General features: G+C 35.2%; 1 protein-coding gene across 10 annotated transcripts; it reads right to left on the minus strand.

Moving 5' to 3' along the window:
- Positions 1-10,068: 10,068 nt before the first annotated feature.
- LOC112710528 (uncharacterized) lies at positions 10,069-17,915 on the minus strand. Of its 10 annotated transcripts, none has more exons than XM_072202636.1 (6): positions 17,293-17,913; positions 14,042-14,336; positions 13,637-13,775; positions 12,802-12,887; positions 12,509-12,674; positions 10,069-10,392 (listed from the first exon to the last, which is right to left on the minus strand). In XM_072202636.1, the coding sequence occupies exons 2-5, from the start codon at positions 14,303-14,305 to the stop codon at positions 12,519-12,521; spliced, it is 645 nt and encodes a 214-aa protein (XP_072058737.1). In that variant the 5' UTR covers positions 14,306-14,336; positions 17,293-17,913; the 3' UTR covers positions 10,069-10,392; positions 12,509-12,518. The 10 variants fall into 10 exon arrangements, with proteins under 10 accessions (XP_072058737.1, XP_072058738.1, XP_072058744.1 ...); XM_072202637.1 differs by having other exon boundaries at positions 10,069-12,020; XM_072202643.1 differs by having other exon boundaries at positions 14,042-14,333; positions 17,293-17,910.
- Between the last annotated feature and the right edge of the window lie 2,119 nt (positions 17,916-20,034).

A 20,034-nucleotide genomic window follows, 5' to 3' on the forward strand; every position in this document is an offset into this window, starting at 1 on the left:
GAAAGTATTCATGTCGCTTTTGATGAAACTAACCATTGTTGTGCTAGAAAAGATTTTGACAAAAATGTAGAAAACCTTGGTTCACTAAATTTGAATGGTGAAGACAAAGAAAAGGATTTAAATGAAGCCTCTACAAGCTCAACAAAAGATAGTGTTCAAATTGAAGAAATTGAACCATCACAAGCACAAATAAATGCACTTCCAAAGGATTGGCGTACTTCAAAGGATCATCCTCTAGACAACGTCATTGGTGGTGTTTCGAAAGGGGTAACAACTCGATCCACTTTTAGAAATTTATTTGCATATAGTGCTTTTGTTTCTCAAATTGAACCATCTACCATCGAGTCCGCAATTGATGATGAACATTGGGCTATGGCAATGCAAGAGGAGCTTAACCAATTCAAACGAAATGACGTTTGGGAATTGGTGCCTAGACCAAGTAATCAAACAATTGTAGGAACAAAATGGGTTTTTAGAAATAAACTCGATGAAAATGGTACAATTGTTAGAAACAAAGCTAGATTAGTAGCTAAAGGTTATAATCAAGAGGAAGGCATTGATTATGACGAAACTTATGCTCCCGTAGCTAGATTAGAAGCTATTAGGATGTTACTTGCTTTTGCATCCTCTTATAACTTCAAACTTTATCAAATGGATGTTAAGAGTGCCTTTCTTAATGGTTTTATTAAAGAAGAAGTATATGTTGAACAACCTCCCGGTTTTGAGGATTATGAAAATCCTAATCATGTTTTTAAACTTAAGAAAGCCCTTTATGGTCTTAAACAAGCTCCAAGAGCTTGGTATGAACGTTTGAGCAAGTTTTTAATAGAAAAGGGTTTTAGAAGAGGGAAGGTTGATACAACTTTATTTATCTTGATTGAAAACAAAAATATTCTTTTGATACAAGTTTACGTCGATGACATAATATTTGGTTCAACTAACGAGTCACTTTGCAAGTTTTTCTCAAACCTCATGCAAAGTGAATTTGAAATGTCCATGATGGGCGAACTCAACTTCTTCCTTGGTCTTCAAATCAAACAAGGAAAAGAAGGAACTTTCGTTAGTCAAACCAAATATTGCAAGGAATTGCTCAAAAGATTTGGAATGGACAATGCTAAGGCAATGGACACACCAATGAGCACTACTTGCTACCTTGACAAAGATGAACAAGGTAAAAGCATAGATGTAAAGAAGTATAGAGGGATGATAGGATCATTGCTTTATCTAACGGCAAGTAGACCAGATATCATGTTTAGTGTATGCATGTGTGCGAGATACCAAGCTAATCCTAAGGAATCTCACTTAAGTGCGGTAAAAAGGATTATGAAGTATCTCATAGGAACATTGAATGTTGGATTGTGGTATCCGAAAGGATCCACCTGTGATTTGATTGGTTATTCCGATTCCGATTTTGCCGGTTGCAAATTGGATAGGAAAAGCACTAGCGGCACTTGTCACTTACTAGGAAACTCTCTTGTTTCATGGTATAGTAAGAAACAAGTAAGTGTAGCCTTGTCTACCGCCGAAGCCGAGTATGTAGCCGCCGGTAGTTGTTGCGCCCAAATTTTATGGATGAAACAACAACTTATGGATTATGGACTCATGCTTGACCACATTCCCATCAAATGTGATAATACTAGTGCAATAAATTTAACCAAGAATCCGGTTCAACATTCAAGAACCAAGCATATTGAGATTAGACATCACTTCATAAGAGACCATGTTGAAAAGGGTGATGTGGTTATTGAATTTGTTGAAACTAGTAAACAACTAGCGGACATCTTCACTAAACCTTTATGTAAAGAAAGCTTTTTTAACATCCGAAATGAACTTGGTATCTTGGATTCTAATCTAATATGATTTGTTTAAATTCATTGTATTCATGTTGCTATTTTTTGTATCTCTTACTAACTTAAGCATTGGAGATATCCAATTAGCCTTTGTTTTGTAGGTTTATGAGTTGATGAAAGAATAATCAATCTTGAGGTAGATTGAAGAATTTGAAGATTATAAACAATGGAGGATCAATAAATTGAAGTTTATAATGGGTTAAAGTGAGTATATACATGATGGAACTCAAAGGGTTGAAGAAAGAACCTCCAAAGGATGAAATTTTGGTGTTTTTGGGCAAATGATGCATGTTGCATCGATGCAACCAAGCTGTGCATCGATGCAAAGCACACGACGTACTATGTGCATCGATGCAAAGCCCTTTGCATCGATGCAAAGCACACGACGTGCCATGTGCATCGATGCAAAGCCTATTGCATCGATGCAAACTCGCCCAAATTACACAAAGACACGTGAATTTGGCATTTTTTGAAAACCCAAACCCCCCTTTTTCATCATCTTCAACCTCACAACTCATATCCCCACATTCAAACCTCCATAACTTCCAAAACAAACTCACACATACTTTCATACAACTCACAAAACCTTGATACCCACTACAAACAAACTACATATTTGCAGTCCCCACTTTCTCCTCTACAAAACCCATAAAACAACATCATCAACAATGCCTAGAATCAAGAGAACCATGAAGAAGTCAAAAGGTTCTTCAAGTGTGGTTCCACCTCCAAGTAATCATCCTTTGGCAAGGTACTTTGCTTCTAATGAAGATCTTCAATTCTATGAGGAGAAGCTCGCCGGAAGAAAGGAAATTCCTCCGAGGTATTTGGATCCGACCCTTCTTGTCATTCATAAGTTTGATACTCTTAAGGCTATTCTAGTTCAACAAGGTCTCATGGATTTTGTTCAAATTAAGAGTAAATATTATACGGATTTAGTTGCCATAGCCTATAGTACACTCATGATTGAGATTGTTGAAGGAGATGAATCAAATTTCACATTGTTCTTCAAGATAGGAAGAAAGGATTATAGGCTAGATAATGATGAGTTAGCCACCATTTGGGAGTTGCCAAATCAAGGTGACCTGTTTCAAGGTGGTAAAACCCCAATTGATGAATGGGGTTATTCTAAGGAAAATGCCATGCATCTGCTCAACCTTGTACAAGGAGCTCACTCTAAAATTAGTTGCAATTCAATGAGTGCGGAACATAGAACTTTGCTATATCTAGTCACCTATGTATTGCAACCTAGAATATCCGGGCATGCGAATGTAACTGATGAAGATTTGATTGTCATGTGGGCTATGATAAATGGGATTAAGATTAATTGGCCATACTTTATATTACAACATATGATTAGGCTCAAGATGAAGGATAGGAATGGTGGATTAGGATTCCTTTGCCTATGGTCTAAAGTCTTCGATTATGTTGGTATTGATGTATCAAATGAGATTGCCAAGGAAGTACCACCCCAATCTTGTATCAACACTCATCTTCTCAATAAAATGGGAAGAAGAAATGTTGATGAGCAAGATCCTCAAGAGCAAGCTCCTCCACAAGCACCTCAAGCTCAAGAACCACCCTCCTTGGTTGATGTCATGAGAGAATTACAATCCATCAACCAAAACATCCAAAGGATTGAAGTAGAGCATGGTAGGCAACTTGAAGCACTTAATCGTCGTGTGTCTCGTGTAGATCATCGCACGGGTCGCTTGGATCGTCGTATTGATGACTTATATGAGCATTTTGGCATCCACCTACCATATGAAGAGGATACTGATGATAATGAAGACCAAGATTGATTATCTCCTCTTCATCAAGTCATTTTTTTTTATTGCTTTATGTTTTAATGATTATATGAACTGTTGAGCTAACTCCTAGTAAGCTAAAGTTTTTTTTTATGATTTAATACTTTGATAGCTGTTTAATGATTAATGCTTGTATTTTTTTTGGTAAATGACTCAAAATAGGCTTGGTACCCCTATTTTAAGTTAATATGCATGCTTTGATATATTTCACTTCTTTAGGGGGAAATATGCATGTTTATCATATATAAAAAAGAGGAAATCAAACTCTCTTCTTTTTGATAATGTCAAAAGGGGGAAGAAAAATTTGAGGATATTTGAAGATTTGAAATATTTGAAGATTTAAAAAGGGAGAGAAGTTTGAGGAATTGAAAAGAAGGAAAAATTTTGCAAAACAATGATTTCAAAAAGGACTTCCGCTAAAACTTTGATATCAAAATCTTTTTCCTTTAATAAACACCCTTTTAAAAGAACAAATGCACATATTTAGGGGGAACTCTTGCAAAAGTTTTCTTTTTCTTAAAAAAGGTCTTCTCCAAAGTTTTCTATAAAACCAAGTGCATTATAGTTGCTTTCAAAATCATTTATAAATACATATCCTCAAAACTGGTTTGTCATTATCAAAAAGGGGGAAATTGTAAATCATGTTGCTTGTATGCAAAGTTTGTATTCGTAGGTTTTGATGAATGACAAACCAAACAAACGACATGAAAGGACAAATCAACAAACATCTTGAATGAACAAACATGAAGAGTTGAAAGCAAACACAACAAACAACAAGAAACTCAAGTCCACAACTTCTGAAGACAAGTATAGAGTCTTAGGACTTAGGTAACTTCTTGTTAAGAACCAATTGTTAAATCTCTCAACACACACTCACAAAATATTTTGATGCACATCTTGCAATTCAATGCTAGCCAAAAGGTTTTAAAAACTTGTTTTCAAAGGTACAAAAGCATAGGAATTGACTCCAACAAGTTTTGAGTTCAATCCTAAGCATTTTGAAGTGTTTTTAAACCATTCTTTGAGGTTTGCATCGATGCACACTCATCTTGCATCGATGCAAAGCATGCAACGACTTGTTGCATCGATGCAAAGATGCTTGCATCGATGCAACCTAGCTGAAATTTTAAATTTCAGCATCAAAGACACATTTGCATCGATGCAAAGTGTTATGCATCGATGCAAATAATTCAAAAACATAAAAAAAAAACGGCTAGTTTTGACATAAATGCTCCATCCCATTAATTCCCCAACGTTTCTAAGGATTGGGAAATCTATAAATGGATGGATTGAAGCCTTATTTCATAACGTTTTTTTTTTATTTAGGAAAATACCTCATTCATATTCTTACATTCTACACATTTTCAAGTGATTTAATACACATTTTGAGAGAGTAATATTTATTGGTTCAATAGTGCAAAAACTTGTAATCACACACTCTTCTAGAGAGCACTCACTTCATCTCAACAATTCTTTGAGAATTGTTTTTCTTGTACACCTTGTGAATTGGAGTGTGATCTCCAAGGTTGAGTCAAGGATTATAAACACTATAGTCGGTGAGGATACCAAAAAGGTATACTAAGTACTCAAGGAAAATCTTAGAGAAGGTATCTCTAAGTGGAGTAGGTTAGTATACGAGTGGTGATCACATACCGTGAGGTGTTAGAAACTAAGGACTCAGATTGTAAAAGGTTTTGCGCGAGCACCTTGAAGCTTGGCAATAGTGGAACTTCTCAATTGCGATTGAGAAAGAAAGTGGACGTAGGACAAAGATTGTGCCGAACCACTCTAAATAGCGTTTGCTTCTCTCTAAACTCATCTTTTCAATAATATTGTCTCTTTACTTTTGAGCAAATAAATTGTGATCGAAAAGTAGCTTCGTAAGTACTTAAGGAGTGGCTTAAGTCCGATTGGTGAAAATCTTGATCAATTTATTTGAGTCGGTGTCTATTGGAAAGTAAAAGCTCCTTATAAATGCTTAGCAATTGAGTTAAGCTCTTGGAAAAATACTAGTACAATAACACTTTTATATATTGTTTTTAAATTTCGCAAAAAGATAAATTGTTGTTGCATTACTCAATTCACCCCCCTCTTGAGTAATTGTGCATAGGTTCTACAAGATCTACCACTGAAGCGATATACCTATTAAGAAGGATGATGGAGAGGTATCGTAATAATAAAAGGGATCTACATATGGTGTTTATTGATTTGGAAAAAGCATATGACAAGGTGCCAAGGGAGGTCTTATCGAAGGTTTTAGAAAAGAGGAGAGTAAGGATCGCATATATTCGTGCAATTAAAGACATGTATGATGGGGCCACAATTAGTGTAAAGACTCAAGGTGGTGTGACAGAGAAATTTCCTATTGGTATAGGATTACACCAGGGATCATCCTTAAGTCCATACCTTTTCACATTAGTCTTGGAAATACTCACAGAGTACATCCAAGAGCCTATGCCATGGTGCATGCTTTTTGCCAATGATATCGTCCTTATGAGAGAGTCAAGGGAAGACCTAAATAAGAAGTTTGACTTATGGAGAGAAGCTCTAGAAGTGTATGGTTTGCGCATAAGCCGTAGCAAGACAGAATATATGGAATGTAAGTTCAGTTTGAGAAGGGAAAACCCTAATATAGAGGTGAAGATTGGAGAAAACATCCTACAAAAAGTTAAAAGTTTTAAGTATCTTGGGTGCATCATATAGGATAATAGAGAGATTGAACAGGATGTAAATCATAGGATCCAAGCAGGTTGGTCAAAATGGCGGAGTGCATCTGATTTTATATGCGACAAAAAAGTGCCTTTAAAACTTATAGGTAAATTCTATCGCATCGCTATAAGACTGGCTATGTTTTTATGGTACGGAGTGTTGGGTGGCCAAAGGGGAGCACGAACATAAGTTGAGTGTGGCAGAGATGAAGATGTTGAGATGAATGAGTGGTCATATGCGATTGGATAAAATAAGGAACAAAGATATAAGAGAGAGAGTTGGAGTAGCACCCATTGTGGAAAAGATGGTTGAATCGCGTCTCAGGTGATTTGGACATGTGAGAAGAAGACCGATAGAACACCCAATCAGGAGAGTAGATGAGATGGAAGATGGACAAGGGGTGAAAGGCAGAGAAAGACCTAAGAAGTCCATTCATGAGGTAGTCAAACGAGATCTACATGTAAACGGTCTCTTTGTAAACATGATACATGACAGATCACAATGGCATCGTTTGATTCATGTAGCCGACCCCACCTAGTGGGACAAAACTTTGTTGTTGCTGCTGCTGCTGCTGTTGTTGTATCTTTGGAAATAGAACCTTGTTGTTATTTTTGTTTATTGTGTAATTATCTATGTTGATTGTTGAGATTATTGAGTTGCTGTAAGTTTGTGATATTGTTATTGGATTACTAGTAGTTTTTGGATATTGAATTATATTTTAGTATATTTATTTATATTTTATTTATTATTTTATTATAAAACAATTTTTTTAGTTGAACCACAGTCAAACCAATTAAACCAATAAATCAATAAATAAAACGGTTCGATAATTGATTTGGTTTTCAAAACCTTGCTTATTCTTGTTTTATTAGTCATATCCTGAGATATTAATAAATGAGATTTGAATTCACATAGGCGTTAGTTTTATTTTTCACGGTAGTCCTTTAGACCATTATTCTTCGAAAATAATTAACTTAAAGAGTAATTACTTAAATCAATTCTTAAAAATTTTAAAAACGAATATTTTAATTCCTAAAACAAATTAATACATAGATCAATCTTCAATGTTTTTTTTTTTTTGTCTGACATAATAATTTTCAATTTATTTTTTAGTGTGACTCACTAACGAAGAACAAAATAGTTCCTGGCAAGAAGAACAAAACAATCTCTGGTAACTTTCTTCTTTCTCCTCTTTTTCGCGCCATCACCGTCTCTTCAACTCAGAAATTATTCAAACCAAAAGCATTGGTCATCCCAGTGACTACTGCGACAAAAACTACGTCTCCTCCACCTACTGGCTGCCCGCTGTGGCTCCGCCCATTGCTTCCTCGCCGGCTTCACCTCCTGTGGCACCAGAAATGCCCCTCCCTGCCCAGGATGCAACAACAACACCTACGGTCTCATACCATACAACACCGTCACCCACACTGCCACCGGTGGCGAGCTACGAAGACGCGTGTCCATACAATTCACTATCGGCTTCAACCCATGCCAAAACATCACCGTTTCGCACTTTCTCTTCTCCTTTATTTCTACTTTCTTCCTCAAATTGGATTGTCCTTCATCCCTCTCTTCCCACTGCAATCACCTTTTGTTTTGGATTTCTCTGTTATAGTCGTTAACTGAGACAACACCGTATTCGAAGACGATGACAACATCATCGTGTACTTTTGGTTTGAATGATTTCTGAACTGAAAAGACGGTGATGACAACGAAAAAGAGGAGGAAGAAGAAAGTTATTAGAGATTGTTTTGTCCTCACTACCAATAACTGTTTTGTTCTATGTTAGTGGGTCACGTCAGAAAATAGATTATAAATTGTTATATCCGACAAAAAAAAATTAAAAATTGATCTGTGTATTAATTTTTTTTAAAGACTAAAATGTCTACTTTTAAAATTTTTAGAGATTGATTTGAATAATTACTCATAACTTAATTAGCGAATTAATTGGATAGACTAGCTTGCATGCATGTAACTATGTTAACGGAATCACAGGTGACTCATCAGACTCAAGATCTCAATAAAATCCATCTCTATTTTATTTATTTTAATAATTAACAATTAAATTCGATTCGTTCTCCACGTCCCAGAAACTTAGAATAAAAAAACAACCAATCCTTCCATTGCATTATTAGTTAGAATAAAGAATAATGAATGACTATATATTGAAATGGATAATGTGACAATAATTTGTCAGATAATTCATCCAACACAGAAGGCCATTGCCACTCATATCTCTTTCAAAATCACATGATGCCAGTAGCACCTTTGTATCTGGCCACGACTAACCCTCTTTTAAATGTTCCTTTTCTTTCAAACATCAACTTTTAAATTTTTCTGACTCAAGACCTTATGTTTGTGGGGTTCTGAGAAAGTGAGAAGTGAATTGTTCATCGAATTGTTGTGATTAATGATGCAAAAGTGCAACTGATTTATGGCCCTGATTTAATTATGATTTAACTGAATGATTGAATTATAATAAAATAATATATAAAATTATAAATATATATTTAAAATAAAATTCTAAAAATACATTAATTAAAAATGAAGTATCAACTAAAGTCTCATGTAAATACACAATAAAAGACTTATATAGTGAATAGCCAAATATCGAAAGTCAATATAAAAATTTATCATCAATTATTGAAAGGAAAAAAATTAGAGTAAAGATATTATTAAAATGATAAAATGAGAGTTAAGAGTGATGTGAATTTTATTATCTTAATTTAAAACTAATTAGATCTTTATTTTGTTATTTTATCAAATTTTCATTTTAGAAGAACTTGATCCATCGTCAAAATTAAATCCGCAAAAATAGCTGGAGATTTGCTTCACTATGATCATTTTCACGTTTATTTCCATTTTCATCGTCTAGACCAAAAGAACTAAAGATGTAGCATAAAATGTACTATCACCAATTTGATGAATTACATGAATATCAATATATATTAAAAAAAATCTAAAATTTGAAAATAAACTATAATACTCATACAATAAGTTTTTAATATTATTGGGACCATCAAACCATTATTTTATCTAACTTTAGGAATCAATTTGTATATTTTAAATATTTGGAGACTAAAGTATCTAGGCTAAAATTTCTCAAATACTGATTTAAGATATTACTTTTTTTTAAGAGCTTATGAGAGCTGTAACTTATTTATAAGATTTAATTAATAAAATTTTATAGTTATTATTTGTCACCACAAATTCACACTCAAATTAATTTTAAAACTGAATCCATTATCATTTTCTTTTTTCTTTTTTTCTTTTAGGAAATTATTATCATTGACATACTTAATTTTTTATGTTGTATTTGGAGTCCTGCGTATTTTTTTCAATAGTTGGTAAATATTCTCAACCTCTAAAAACGATAGTAGCATTCTTACTATTTCTGAAACAAAACCACCAAAAGTTACCAGAATCACGTTATGATTTATTTTGTGCTGGATTGAGATACCTTCTTTCTTCTTCTTGCTCTTATATCAATACTAATCTCCTCTTGTTTCCTTCTAGAGATGGCAAAACATCCTGAGACGCGAAAATTTCTGTGGAAAATGCTTTGAATGGGAATCCGACTGTGGAAAATTTTTCCAACGAAGATGAAGATGGGGATAAAGTTCTCCCGAGGCAAGCGCGGGACCCAAGCGGGGATCCTCGCCCCATCCCCGCTATTTCCTGAAATTTATAAATTTACTGAATTATCTTTAATAGTTTGTTTCTCATATATATATTTTTTAGTCATTTCTCATATAAACCCAAAACTCTTAATATTCATTTACATAACATTTCTTTAATTCAGAAATCCCTAACACTGTTCATACTCCATCTAACCTCTCTGCAGCCACCCCTCGCCACTCTCCCTTCTCATCGTCACACCTCACTATGTCATCACCCTCACCGCATCGTGCTTTCTATTTGTGGCGTTCATTTTTGTAACTCTGCCGTCGTATCCATTCTTCTCTTTGTTGCCGCGTCTCCCACCTCGTCCACTGCTTTGTCCTTTGACTCGTCGTTGCATCCCCCTATTGCGTCATTTCGAAAGAAGTTACCATCGTGTCATTTAGACTTTTTGTATAAAATCTTGCTATTTTTGTATATGATGAATACTTGCAGCTCTAATCATATGAAAATTAATAATTAGTTAGAACTATCAGATAAATGAGAAATGGGGTCCTCGCGGAGAATGGGGCCCCATGGGAAATGGGGATGGAAAGCAATATTCCCTCACGGCGGGGAATGGGGACGGGGATAGAGAGCAGGGAGGCGTCCCCCGCCCCCACCTTGCCTCGTTGACATCCCTATTTCCTTCTTCCATTTCTTTCTAAAAAAGATACTCCACTATTGCTTCTTCTTTACAATAGTACAAATTTAGCTAAAATCCAGTTCTCTATGTTTTGAGAGATTCATTTCTTTCGTTACCTTCTATACTGTCATATATAAAGTCCATGTCGCCCTTAGAATCTCTATCAATGTCCATAACTTTTTCTCTTAAGCTTTTTTTTTTTCTTTGCCCTTCTTTCTTTCATCTCTTAAAGCTATCAACAACAGTTACATTCTTACCTTCTCCGAATGTTCTGTCTCCTTGTTTCAATCCAGTTGGTTTTCTCTTTCTCACTTCCACTCAGGTCTTCATTCTCCATTCCGCAAACAACAAAGTATAAAATTCACCCAAAAGCAACCATAATAACCTTAGACAATTGAAAATAGATAAATGAATCAAAAAGTCACAGGAGCCCCTCTAAAAAGGGCATTGCAGAAGCAGAACCGGTGTGGTGGTGCTCCGGTCCTGGAGGTTGACGAGCTAGAGACAGCAATTCTAGGCAGTGGTGGCTGCCGAGCCAGAGGCGACGACAATATGGTCAGAGACTATCACCAATTTAGAGCCCCTCATGTGGTGAATCCCTATATAGGTAACCTTAATATCCCCATCTCTTGTTCATGAACCCCAGCGCCACCATTCATTTGATTCTTTTCCAAGCCTTGTTCCTCTCATGGGGTTGCCAGCTTGTCGTCTTTGTCTAGTCCCGCTAGACAACGGCCACTCCACTTTTCCAGCTTTCTTTCTGGACTATGGGAGGCTATTGTAGCGCGTTATTTTCCTCCTGCTACAATCCATATCTCATTTGTTATTTCATAGCATTTGTATTGGTTTGTATAGTTCTTTTGATTGTCACATGTCAAAATTGAATATCTCTAGTTGGAGTCTTGCAGTCGGAGCACAACTGTGCTTGTGACAACATTAGAGTTGAAAAACTCCTCAAAGTGATGGTTGGAGCTACATTGAGGTAATAGACCTCTTTTCACAATATTAGGTACATTTAATTTGTGTTTTCATTTTCTTTTTTTATTTTTAAAATTATCAAGATAAAAGATAAAAACAAGAAGTAAAAACAATCCTATTTTCTCTTTTAACTTCACAAAATCCTGAAAACGGAAAATGAAAACAAAAAATAGAAACAAAAGCCAATCCACCCTAGAGATTGTTTCATATTAACTTGGTTTTTGATCTTCTGATGTGTCCAAGGGTATTGGCAAGAAGTGTAAGGAAACGATTAGATGCGTATGCTATAGCCATTGATCAAAAGAGGCAACATGTATTGGATATTCAAAAACCAATAGCAGTATTTGCACATTGGCGCAGCTTTCTTAACTAAAAAGTAAAAACACAACAGGAATCAGTACGAGAAACATGGCTATGTGCAAGGGTTGATTATCAAAACTAATGATGACAAAATAAGGATGCATTTCATGTAACTCTCTAATTACAATCCAGTATCAATAGATAGGAAAACTAGAAAAGAAAAAATCCTATGCGTAATCCTTAGTAGCTACATCCCATGAAATCCTCGATCGGTCTAAAAAGTGAAGATGATTTCTTAAGAGGTGATTGGATGATATGGTAATGGAGCAATGTGTTCACCAGATAGGACAGAATATCCTTCGTCGAATGCAAGGCAAATGCCACTTTCATAAACTATATTTTAAGCCTTGGCAGGACAAAAACCAAGAAGGCATGCCATGATTCATCGAGTAACAGCCACTTTCATGTTCTGTTTATAACAGTATAATCTCAATGGACTAAGCTATATAATTTTGTTGGTGAATTTTCATATCAATGTAAAGTTGGAAACAACCAACCTGATCAACACTACTGGTTTTTCTTGAGACTGGATGCGGAAAAGGCTGATTTCGGTGTTTGACTGGACCTTGTTTTACTGGCATCCAGATTGGAACTTCTAATAATGAAAAGGAAAGTCTCAACAAGCATGGCCACCACTAACCCAAGAATTCCTCCAGCAGCATTCTGTAACATAGACAATAGAGGAAGAAAGAAAAAGGATAGTCAAGAGGAGATTCCACTTGGCTAACGACTAAAACTAAACTTACTGAGGATAAATGGATAATAATGAAAAACAGATTTTAGAGGGTACCATGGCAGGACTGTGATTAAACAATGCTCTAAATGCAGCATAACCAACAAGATAGCCGGTAAACATGGTAACAACCACATGTAATCCTGAAAAAATGTTCAATAATAAAAAATAAATGGTTAGTAATACAACATGTATAGATGAATATTTGCCAAATAACATGCTTAAAAGAAAAGGCAGAAAACTATAGATTTCGGTCATCTAAATTTTATTTCCTTATTTCATAGTATAACAAATAGAATATTCAAGGGACTAATTTTTAAATAATATCAGAACTCCCAATCACAAAAGAGAGTTGAATCGACAGGGAAAAGTTATTGTCATCTTATAATGGAAAAGGAACAAATATCGAAAGTAAACTAAACAGAACGTATTTGAACTTGTGAAATTGTCACTAAGCATTTGTCTAAAGTTTTATCCTTCCGAAAGTTTTCAGCTATTAGATTACAAATAATTATCTTGAACGTAATCCAATGAAAAAAAAGGCAATCCAGTACCCCAAGCTCCTTTTCACCTCCAATTACAGCCAAAATAGGATTTTAAGGTAAATCATACTACCAAATCCAAGTATCCCACCAAAGACATTCATGCGAGTAAGTTAAAAAACCAAAGCTTCCACAACTTCAAAAGGCACAACTTAAACAGTTGAATTGATCCATGTTTCATTTTAGTAACATGGGAAGCAAATCATGAAAGCAAAAGTAATACTTTCTCATTTCACAAATAACAAAACTAACAAACAAAGAAGGATCTATAGCTACATAAAACACTAGACTAGACTATGATATTACAAACTATAGTCCAAGAGATAAGACTTAATTGGAAAGGTAATTACCGAACCCTAATTGGTCCTTGTAAGAAGAGAATGGTTCCTCAACTTCCTTCTTTGGTGCAATGTCCTTCACTAGCTCTTGATAAGCTTTCCTTTCAGCCAAGTCTTGCAACTTTTTCAGCCTTGACTTCAATTCTTCACTCTTCACAAACCGAAGGAATAACACAATAATCACTCATATGATGAAATTTCACCATGAATTGGAGACAAATACAGTAATGCACCACCTAATTTTCGAAATTCCAATTGTTCTTCCTATCTAAGTAACAATTTTTAGGGTTAAACAAGATCAAGTACAAATTTTGAAGCTGGAAGATTTGAGAAACAAAAATTAGGACAGCCATAATAATCGAAATTTAAATTGAGAAATTAAATTGAAAAATGGGAACTAGAGTTTTGACTTTTGACCTTCTGCCTGGGCTTCGGGCTAGAGAAGACGAATCGTGTGCCGGAGAAGAGTTGGGTCAATTCGGGTCGGGTGGATGGATCAGAGGCCATCCAGACAGAGCGGAGAGGCTCGTAGGAAAGCTCAGATTGGGAGAGAAGATCAGCGGATGTGTGTCGGAGGTGGTGGGAGAGATTAGGGTCTTGAGAGGCTCCAGAGAGGAAAACCCTAATTGATTCGGTGGTGGATATTACTAATCCGACCCGGTTTGAATCATTGGTAGCCATTGTTGCGTGGTTGATGCTGCTGCTGCTCCTACTGCAGGAGAGACGAATGAGTAGTCATGAAATAGAGGAAGGAACAAGGTAAGTCATACCGTGGTTAAACTACTTTAATTAAATATACAATTAAATTATTAAATTTCAATGATTTTTAAGTTAATAAAATTCAAAGTTTTTCAGTTTCATATAATCAAGGTTATGAAAATCGGACTGGTCATCAACCTACTCTAATTACTGGTTCATTGGTTCAACCGGAAAAACCGTTTATAATAAACACCTGATTCAATAAAAATTCAATGAATAAAGCAACTGGTTCTAAACACTCTTCTCCTGCATTTTTTTACTTCAAAAGAGGATCATAAACAACTAGTTCTATGAATAAACAAACTACAATGATATGCAATGCCAAAAATAGGCCAATGATGAAATAGTAAAGGGTTTCTCTCTTCAATTCTATCTTCAAGCTTGTAGTAGACCAGAATCACCAGAGTAATACCATTGAAATAATCCTCCTTAATTCTTATATACCTCAGAATTTCTTACAAAATGAAAATTGAACACAACACACGGCCTTAAAACAAAAACAAAACAACATTCAGAAATCAATCACCTCTTCCAAACACAGCCTTAAAACAAAACAAAACAATATTCAGAGTATGAGCATTGATCACAAAACTGATTTCTGAAACAACAAAATCAACAGAACAAGGTTCAGAATTTGAGCATTGATCACAAAAAATTGATCTCTGAAACAAAACAAAAACAGCAGAACAACATTCAGAGTCTGAACATTGATCACAAAAAATTGATTTCTGAAAGAAAATAAACACAGCAAAACCAGCAGAACAGCATTCAAAGTTTGAGCACTGATCACAAAAAATTGATTTTTGAAACAACACAAACACTCATCAAAACAATGAAAACTGAATTTTTTTTTTCAGAAGAAGAAAACAATGAAAACATGAAGCGTATAATAAATCAATGATCACCAATATCCAGCAATAATCTCAAAGACAACAATAAATACATAACAATAATTTAGCAAATAAACAAGAACAAGACCTAAATAGAAAATCCAACAAATTAAATCGCAGCAACCTAACAATTTAGCAAATTAAAACAACAGCATCCCAACAATTTAGCAAATTATCAATTTAACAAGTTCAAGAACAGAAAATCACAACAAAAACAAAAACAAAAAAAAAAATTAAAAATAACAGAAGAACAACAACACAAGAACAATTAGCAAATTAACAAGTTCACAATAACAGTTAAAATTTACCAGAAGAAACTAATGCAAGTGGAATCATCATGCTAATATGTTTTCTGCAAAAATGCTATTTGTGCAGCTAAAATTTCCTAATTACTAAGATCCAATTATTCTAAGTTCACATGCAATCAACTTACTAAGTTTCTAAAAGCTAGAAATTATAAAACCAACCAGAAATATGGTTAAAGCATTTCATCAAACATGTTGAGTGCGGCAAACAAACGGTGGCTGAAGCGCGGCTGAACAGACAAAGACGACAGACGCCGAGCTCAAAGAAGCAGCTACGATCGGTGACAGCGAACAGGGGTTGAAGACTTGGAGCACGATGGAAGCTAGATAGACGGATGGCCGGCGAACTTTGAGTGCAAGGGAAGCTACGGAAGGGTTTTGGTTTGGTACTAATTTGCTTTGCTTCAGAGAGGAGTTTTGGGGGGGGGGGGGGGGGGGTGAGTTCACAAATGAGGGGGGTGAAGGGGGGTGCTGACTAGGGGTGTTCGCGGTGCGGTTTGGTTCGGTTTTTGAAAGAAAAATCATCCGATCCAATCGTTTAATTAAAGTGCGGTTCGGTTTTTTTCTCAAAGCCATCCGAACCAAACCAAACCAATTAAATTCAGTTTGGTTTGGTTCGGTTTGTTCGGTTTTTTCAATCAATTCAAAAAAAATACTACCATACTTTTCACAAAGTCATAACATTGAAATCGACAAACACAAATACACAATAGCTAACAATAGTAATAGTAATAATAATAATATAGCACTAGTGAAAAAGCATTCTAATCTAGGTATACATTCTAATAGTTATACATTCTAATAATAAAGAGACATTGAGATGAGTTATACATTCTAATAATAAAGAGACATTGAGATGAATGGATTAATAGCAGGGTAACAATGTATTAGAATTGAATATATAGATATCATGATTCAAGAGAAATGGAGTAAGTACAACAGACATTGAGATGAATGGATTAATAGCAGGGTAACAATGTATCAGAATTGAATAAAATCATGGGGATATTCACGTACAACTTTAATCAAACTTCTTTTTAATAACAGATTAAAAATTAACCATTCATGTTTCTATCAATCCAGCATCCCAGCTACCCTCACTGAAATTGTAAGCCTTAAAATTCATTAACCTGGTCACCATCCTTGATGCCATAATCTCTAAGATAAGTTGTTTCAATGACAAGCTTACGTCCTTCATAACATAAGCAAAATTACCCCCAAACATGAGCCTTATAGTTCAAAAATCAATGGAAATATAATAAATCAGCTAACAGATTATGATAATCTAGTAAATTAACTACCCCTAACACCACCTTCTGCTCAAAGAAGATATTATATTGGAACTTACACTTGACATCTAGTATAATTGAATAATTGAAGATCAGAGAGTGACTTGTTCCAACAATATTACAGCATCATGGTCATTGTCATATCAGAATTCATCATAAATCACATAATACTTCACATCAGAATAATATATCAACTCTCAAGTCTTAACAGATTTAAAAATTATAACACAAGAAAGTAATTCAACAATTTAGTAATTCAACAGAACAGCAAAAATACCAGAACAGCAATTCAGTAATTCAGTAATTCACTTCAAAATTAATTCAATAATAAGACAGAATAGCAAAAAAAAAAAACAAACCAGAAGCAGTTGAAGCAATTGGAAATGAACAACAAACAGAACAGCAATTTCAGTCAAGTTACATACTTGAGGGTGGTGGTGGGTGCGACTTGCAAGGGTGGTGCCAAGCTGTTGGGCACTGGCTGTGGCTGGCTGTGTGCTATAGTGCTAGGCTGCTCTGTCCGCGAGGAGGTCCTGGGTGGGAGCAGTGGAAGAGCGGCGATAGGAGGAAGGTCGGCGGCAGCTGCGAGGTAGTGGGAGGAGGTCTCTCACCTGCGATGGATAGTGCAGAGAGAGAGGTTGTGAGACCAAGGGAGTAGGGAGAGAGGGGCTAGGGTTCGTTTGGGGGTGGGTGGTGGCGTTATCCTGGCTGTTGGGTCAGTGGGTCAGTGGCGTTATCCTGCGACGGCTTTGTGTTCGTGGTGCACCGGCGGTGGGGGATCTCTGCTCTGTCCGCGAAGAGGAAGGCTTCGGCGTTGGGACTTCGGAGGAAGGCTTCGAGGTGGTGGGAGGGACGTGGGTGCCGCCAGCCTCGAGACTCAAGGACGTGGGTCAATCGGTGGCTGGCTCCATGGCTGGGTGGTGGGTGCGCGGTGGGCGAGATTTGGAGAAGAGAGAGGCTGGGTTAGGTTTTGATTGGGGGTTAGGGTTAGGGACGCGCAGCGCTGCAGCAGTAGCACACTAGCATTCGTTTGGGGGGAGATGGGGGTCTGGGGGGTGGGGTTGGTAATTTTTAAGGTTTTGTTAAACCGGTTCGGTTCGGTTCGGTTAGGGTTTTCATGATAAGAACCGAAAACCGAACCGAACCGCATAAAAAACAGCAAAATAAGTTTTTGTCGGTTTTTTCGGTTTTCGATTTGTTCGGTTTTCGATTATTTCGATTCAGTTCGTCGGTTTAGTTCGGTCCGGATCGGTTTTAAACACCCCTAGTGCTGACGGGTTGGGACGTGGGTTCTCTCTTTTTTTTGGTTAAAAAACATGAAACGAGGTCAACTATGAAAACCCATTTAATTATTTTTATTTTTAATTAACATTAATTTTAGAATTTAGTTAAAGTTTTTTTTTTACTTCTTACGGTATCTCTTAAATTCTAATACTTACTTAATTAAAAAGTAACCTAACTGGATTTACTCAGAATATTTAAACACATTAGTTGAGAAAATATAAATATAAATATTTAATAATTTTATTTAACATATAAAAAATTACATTTAATTTATATTTTTTATTCAAACGTCTTATTTGTAATATAATTTAATTTTAATACACTATAAAATAATTATCGATATTTAATTATATAATATTACATCAATAAAAATAATTTACATGAATGTGATGAATAATACAAGAGCATGCAATTTAATATGACAAAAAAATAGAGGTGATTCCGGATATTGAGTATCTAATTACTCGTTTAAATTCGAACCAAATTAATTAAATTTTTCTGAAACTAACTAGTAATTAGATTAAATCCGAATCAAAACAATGACTCTTTTAAATAATTAGTTTGCTGGAGGTATGGAACCCGAACCAACTTTTAGATCCGACTATATGATAATTAAATAAAAAAATAAAAATTTAAAATATTATATATTTGAATTTTAATATGTTTAGTTTTTAATGTGTTTGGTGTTTAACATATTTGGATTATTTCTATTGATTTTACATGTTTATTGTATTTACAAAATTTTTAAGTTAAAAATTTCATTTTTTAATGAATTTTGTTTTATTGGGTACCCAATTACTCAAATCGAACCAATCTATTTTTAATCGATTTGATTTGATTCAAATACATAAAAAATTTTAAAAAATTTAGAAATGATTATATCTTTATCAAATAATAATATAAATTGGTTTGTCTAAATTTTTTTTGGTTTAATTACTTTACAGGTCCCTATAGTTTTATCGAATTTTCAATTAGGTCTATACTTTTTTTTCTTTTCAATTGGGTCCCTGTACCTTAATTTTTTTTCAATTAAGTCCCTGTTAACAACATTCAAAAAAACATTAGGGAGTTGTGAAATGACTTATTTACCCCTGTCTTCTCCCTATAAACACTCTCGTTGAACTATCTGAGGTTTATCTTCTTCTTCCTTTTCCATTTTCAGTTTTCATATTCCCCAAATTTATGGCTCAAAGTTACGGAACATCATTCATTCTCTCTTTGGGAAGCTGTGTTTCTGTGGAAAGGCAGTAACCGTCCGCCGTTTCTCAGCCGTTTCTAACCATGGTAGGAGGTATGTTACTTGTGAGAAGATACCAAAATGCAACTTTTTTTAGTGGATTGATGATTTTGATTGGATTGAGGTTGATGACGGTGCAAAGAATGGGTAGCCAAAGGAAAAGGAAAGACCTTGTTACATAGAGTGTTTCATAATTTTGTCAGCTTGAATCTTCATAAAGCTTGGACAGAGGCAGATTTTAGGGTATGACTAGAATGTTAGTTGCATTGGTTTTTCGGTATAGACTTTGAATTCTAATCGTAATTCTGTCTAATGAATCATGCTATGAAGCAAGTTGTTACTGATGCGGGACCAATGAACCAGCCATAGCTGCTGAACTAGTGGCTGCAAATGAGAAACTAAAAAACATAATCAAGAATAAAAGGAACTGAAGTTACTCAACAAACAAACGAAGAATAAAGGGGACCTTCAGCCAATGAACAAGGGATAACTGCTGAACTAGTGGCTGCAAATGCAAAACTAAAAAACATAATCAAGAATAAAGGGAACTGAAGTTACTCAACAAATAAACGAAGAAAAAAGATGCGCAACGGGAGACTAATCATCCGCATGCTGCAAACATTTCTGGTTTATGATATTGTTATCC

The sequence above is a fragment of the Arachis hypogaea genome, chromosome 9, assembly GCF_003086295.3.
Source record: "Arachis hypogaea cultivar Tifrunner chromosome 9, arahy.Tifrunner.gnm2.J5K5, whole genome shotgun sequence".
In the NCBI taxonomy this organism is placed as follows: Eukaryota; Viridiplantae; Streptophyta; class Magnoliopsida; order Fabales; family Fabaceae; genus Arachis; species Arachis hypogaea.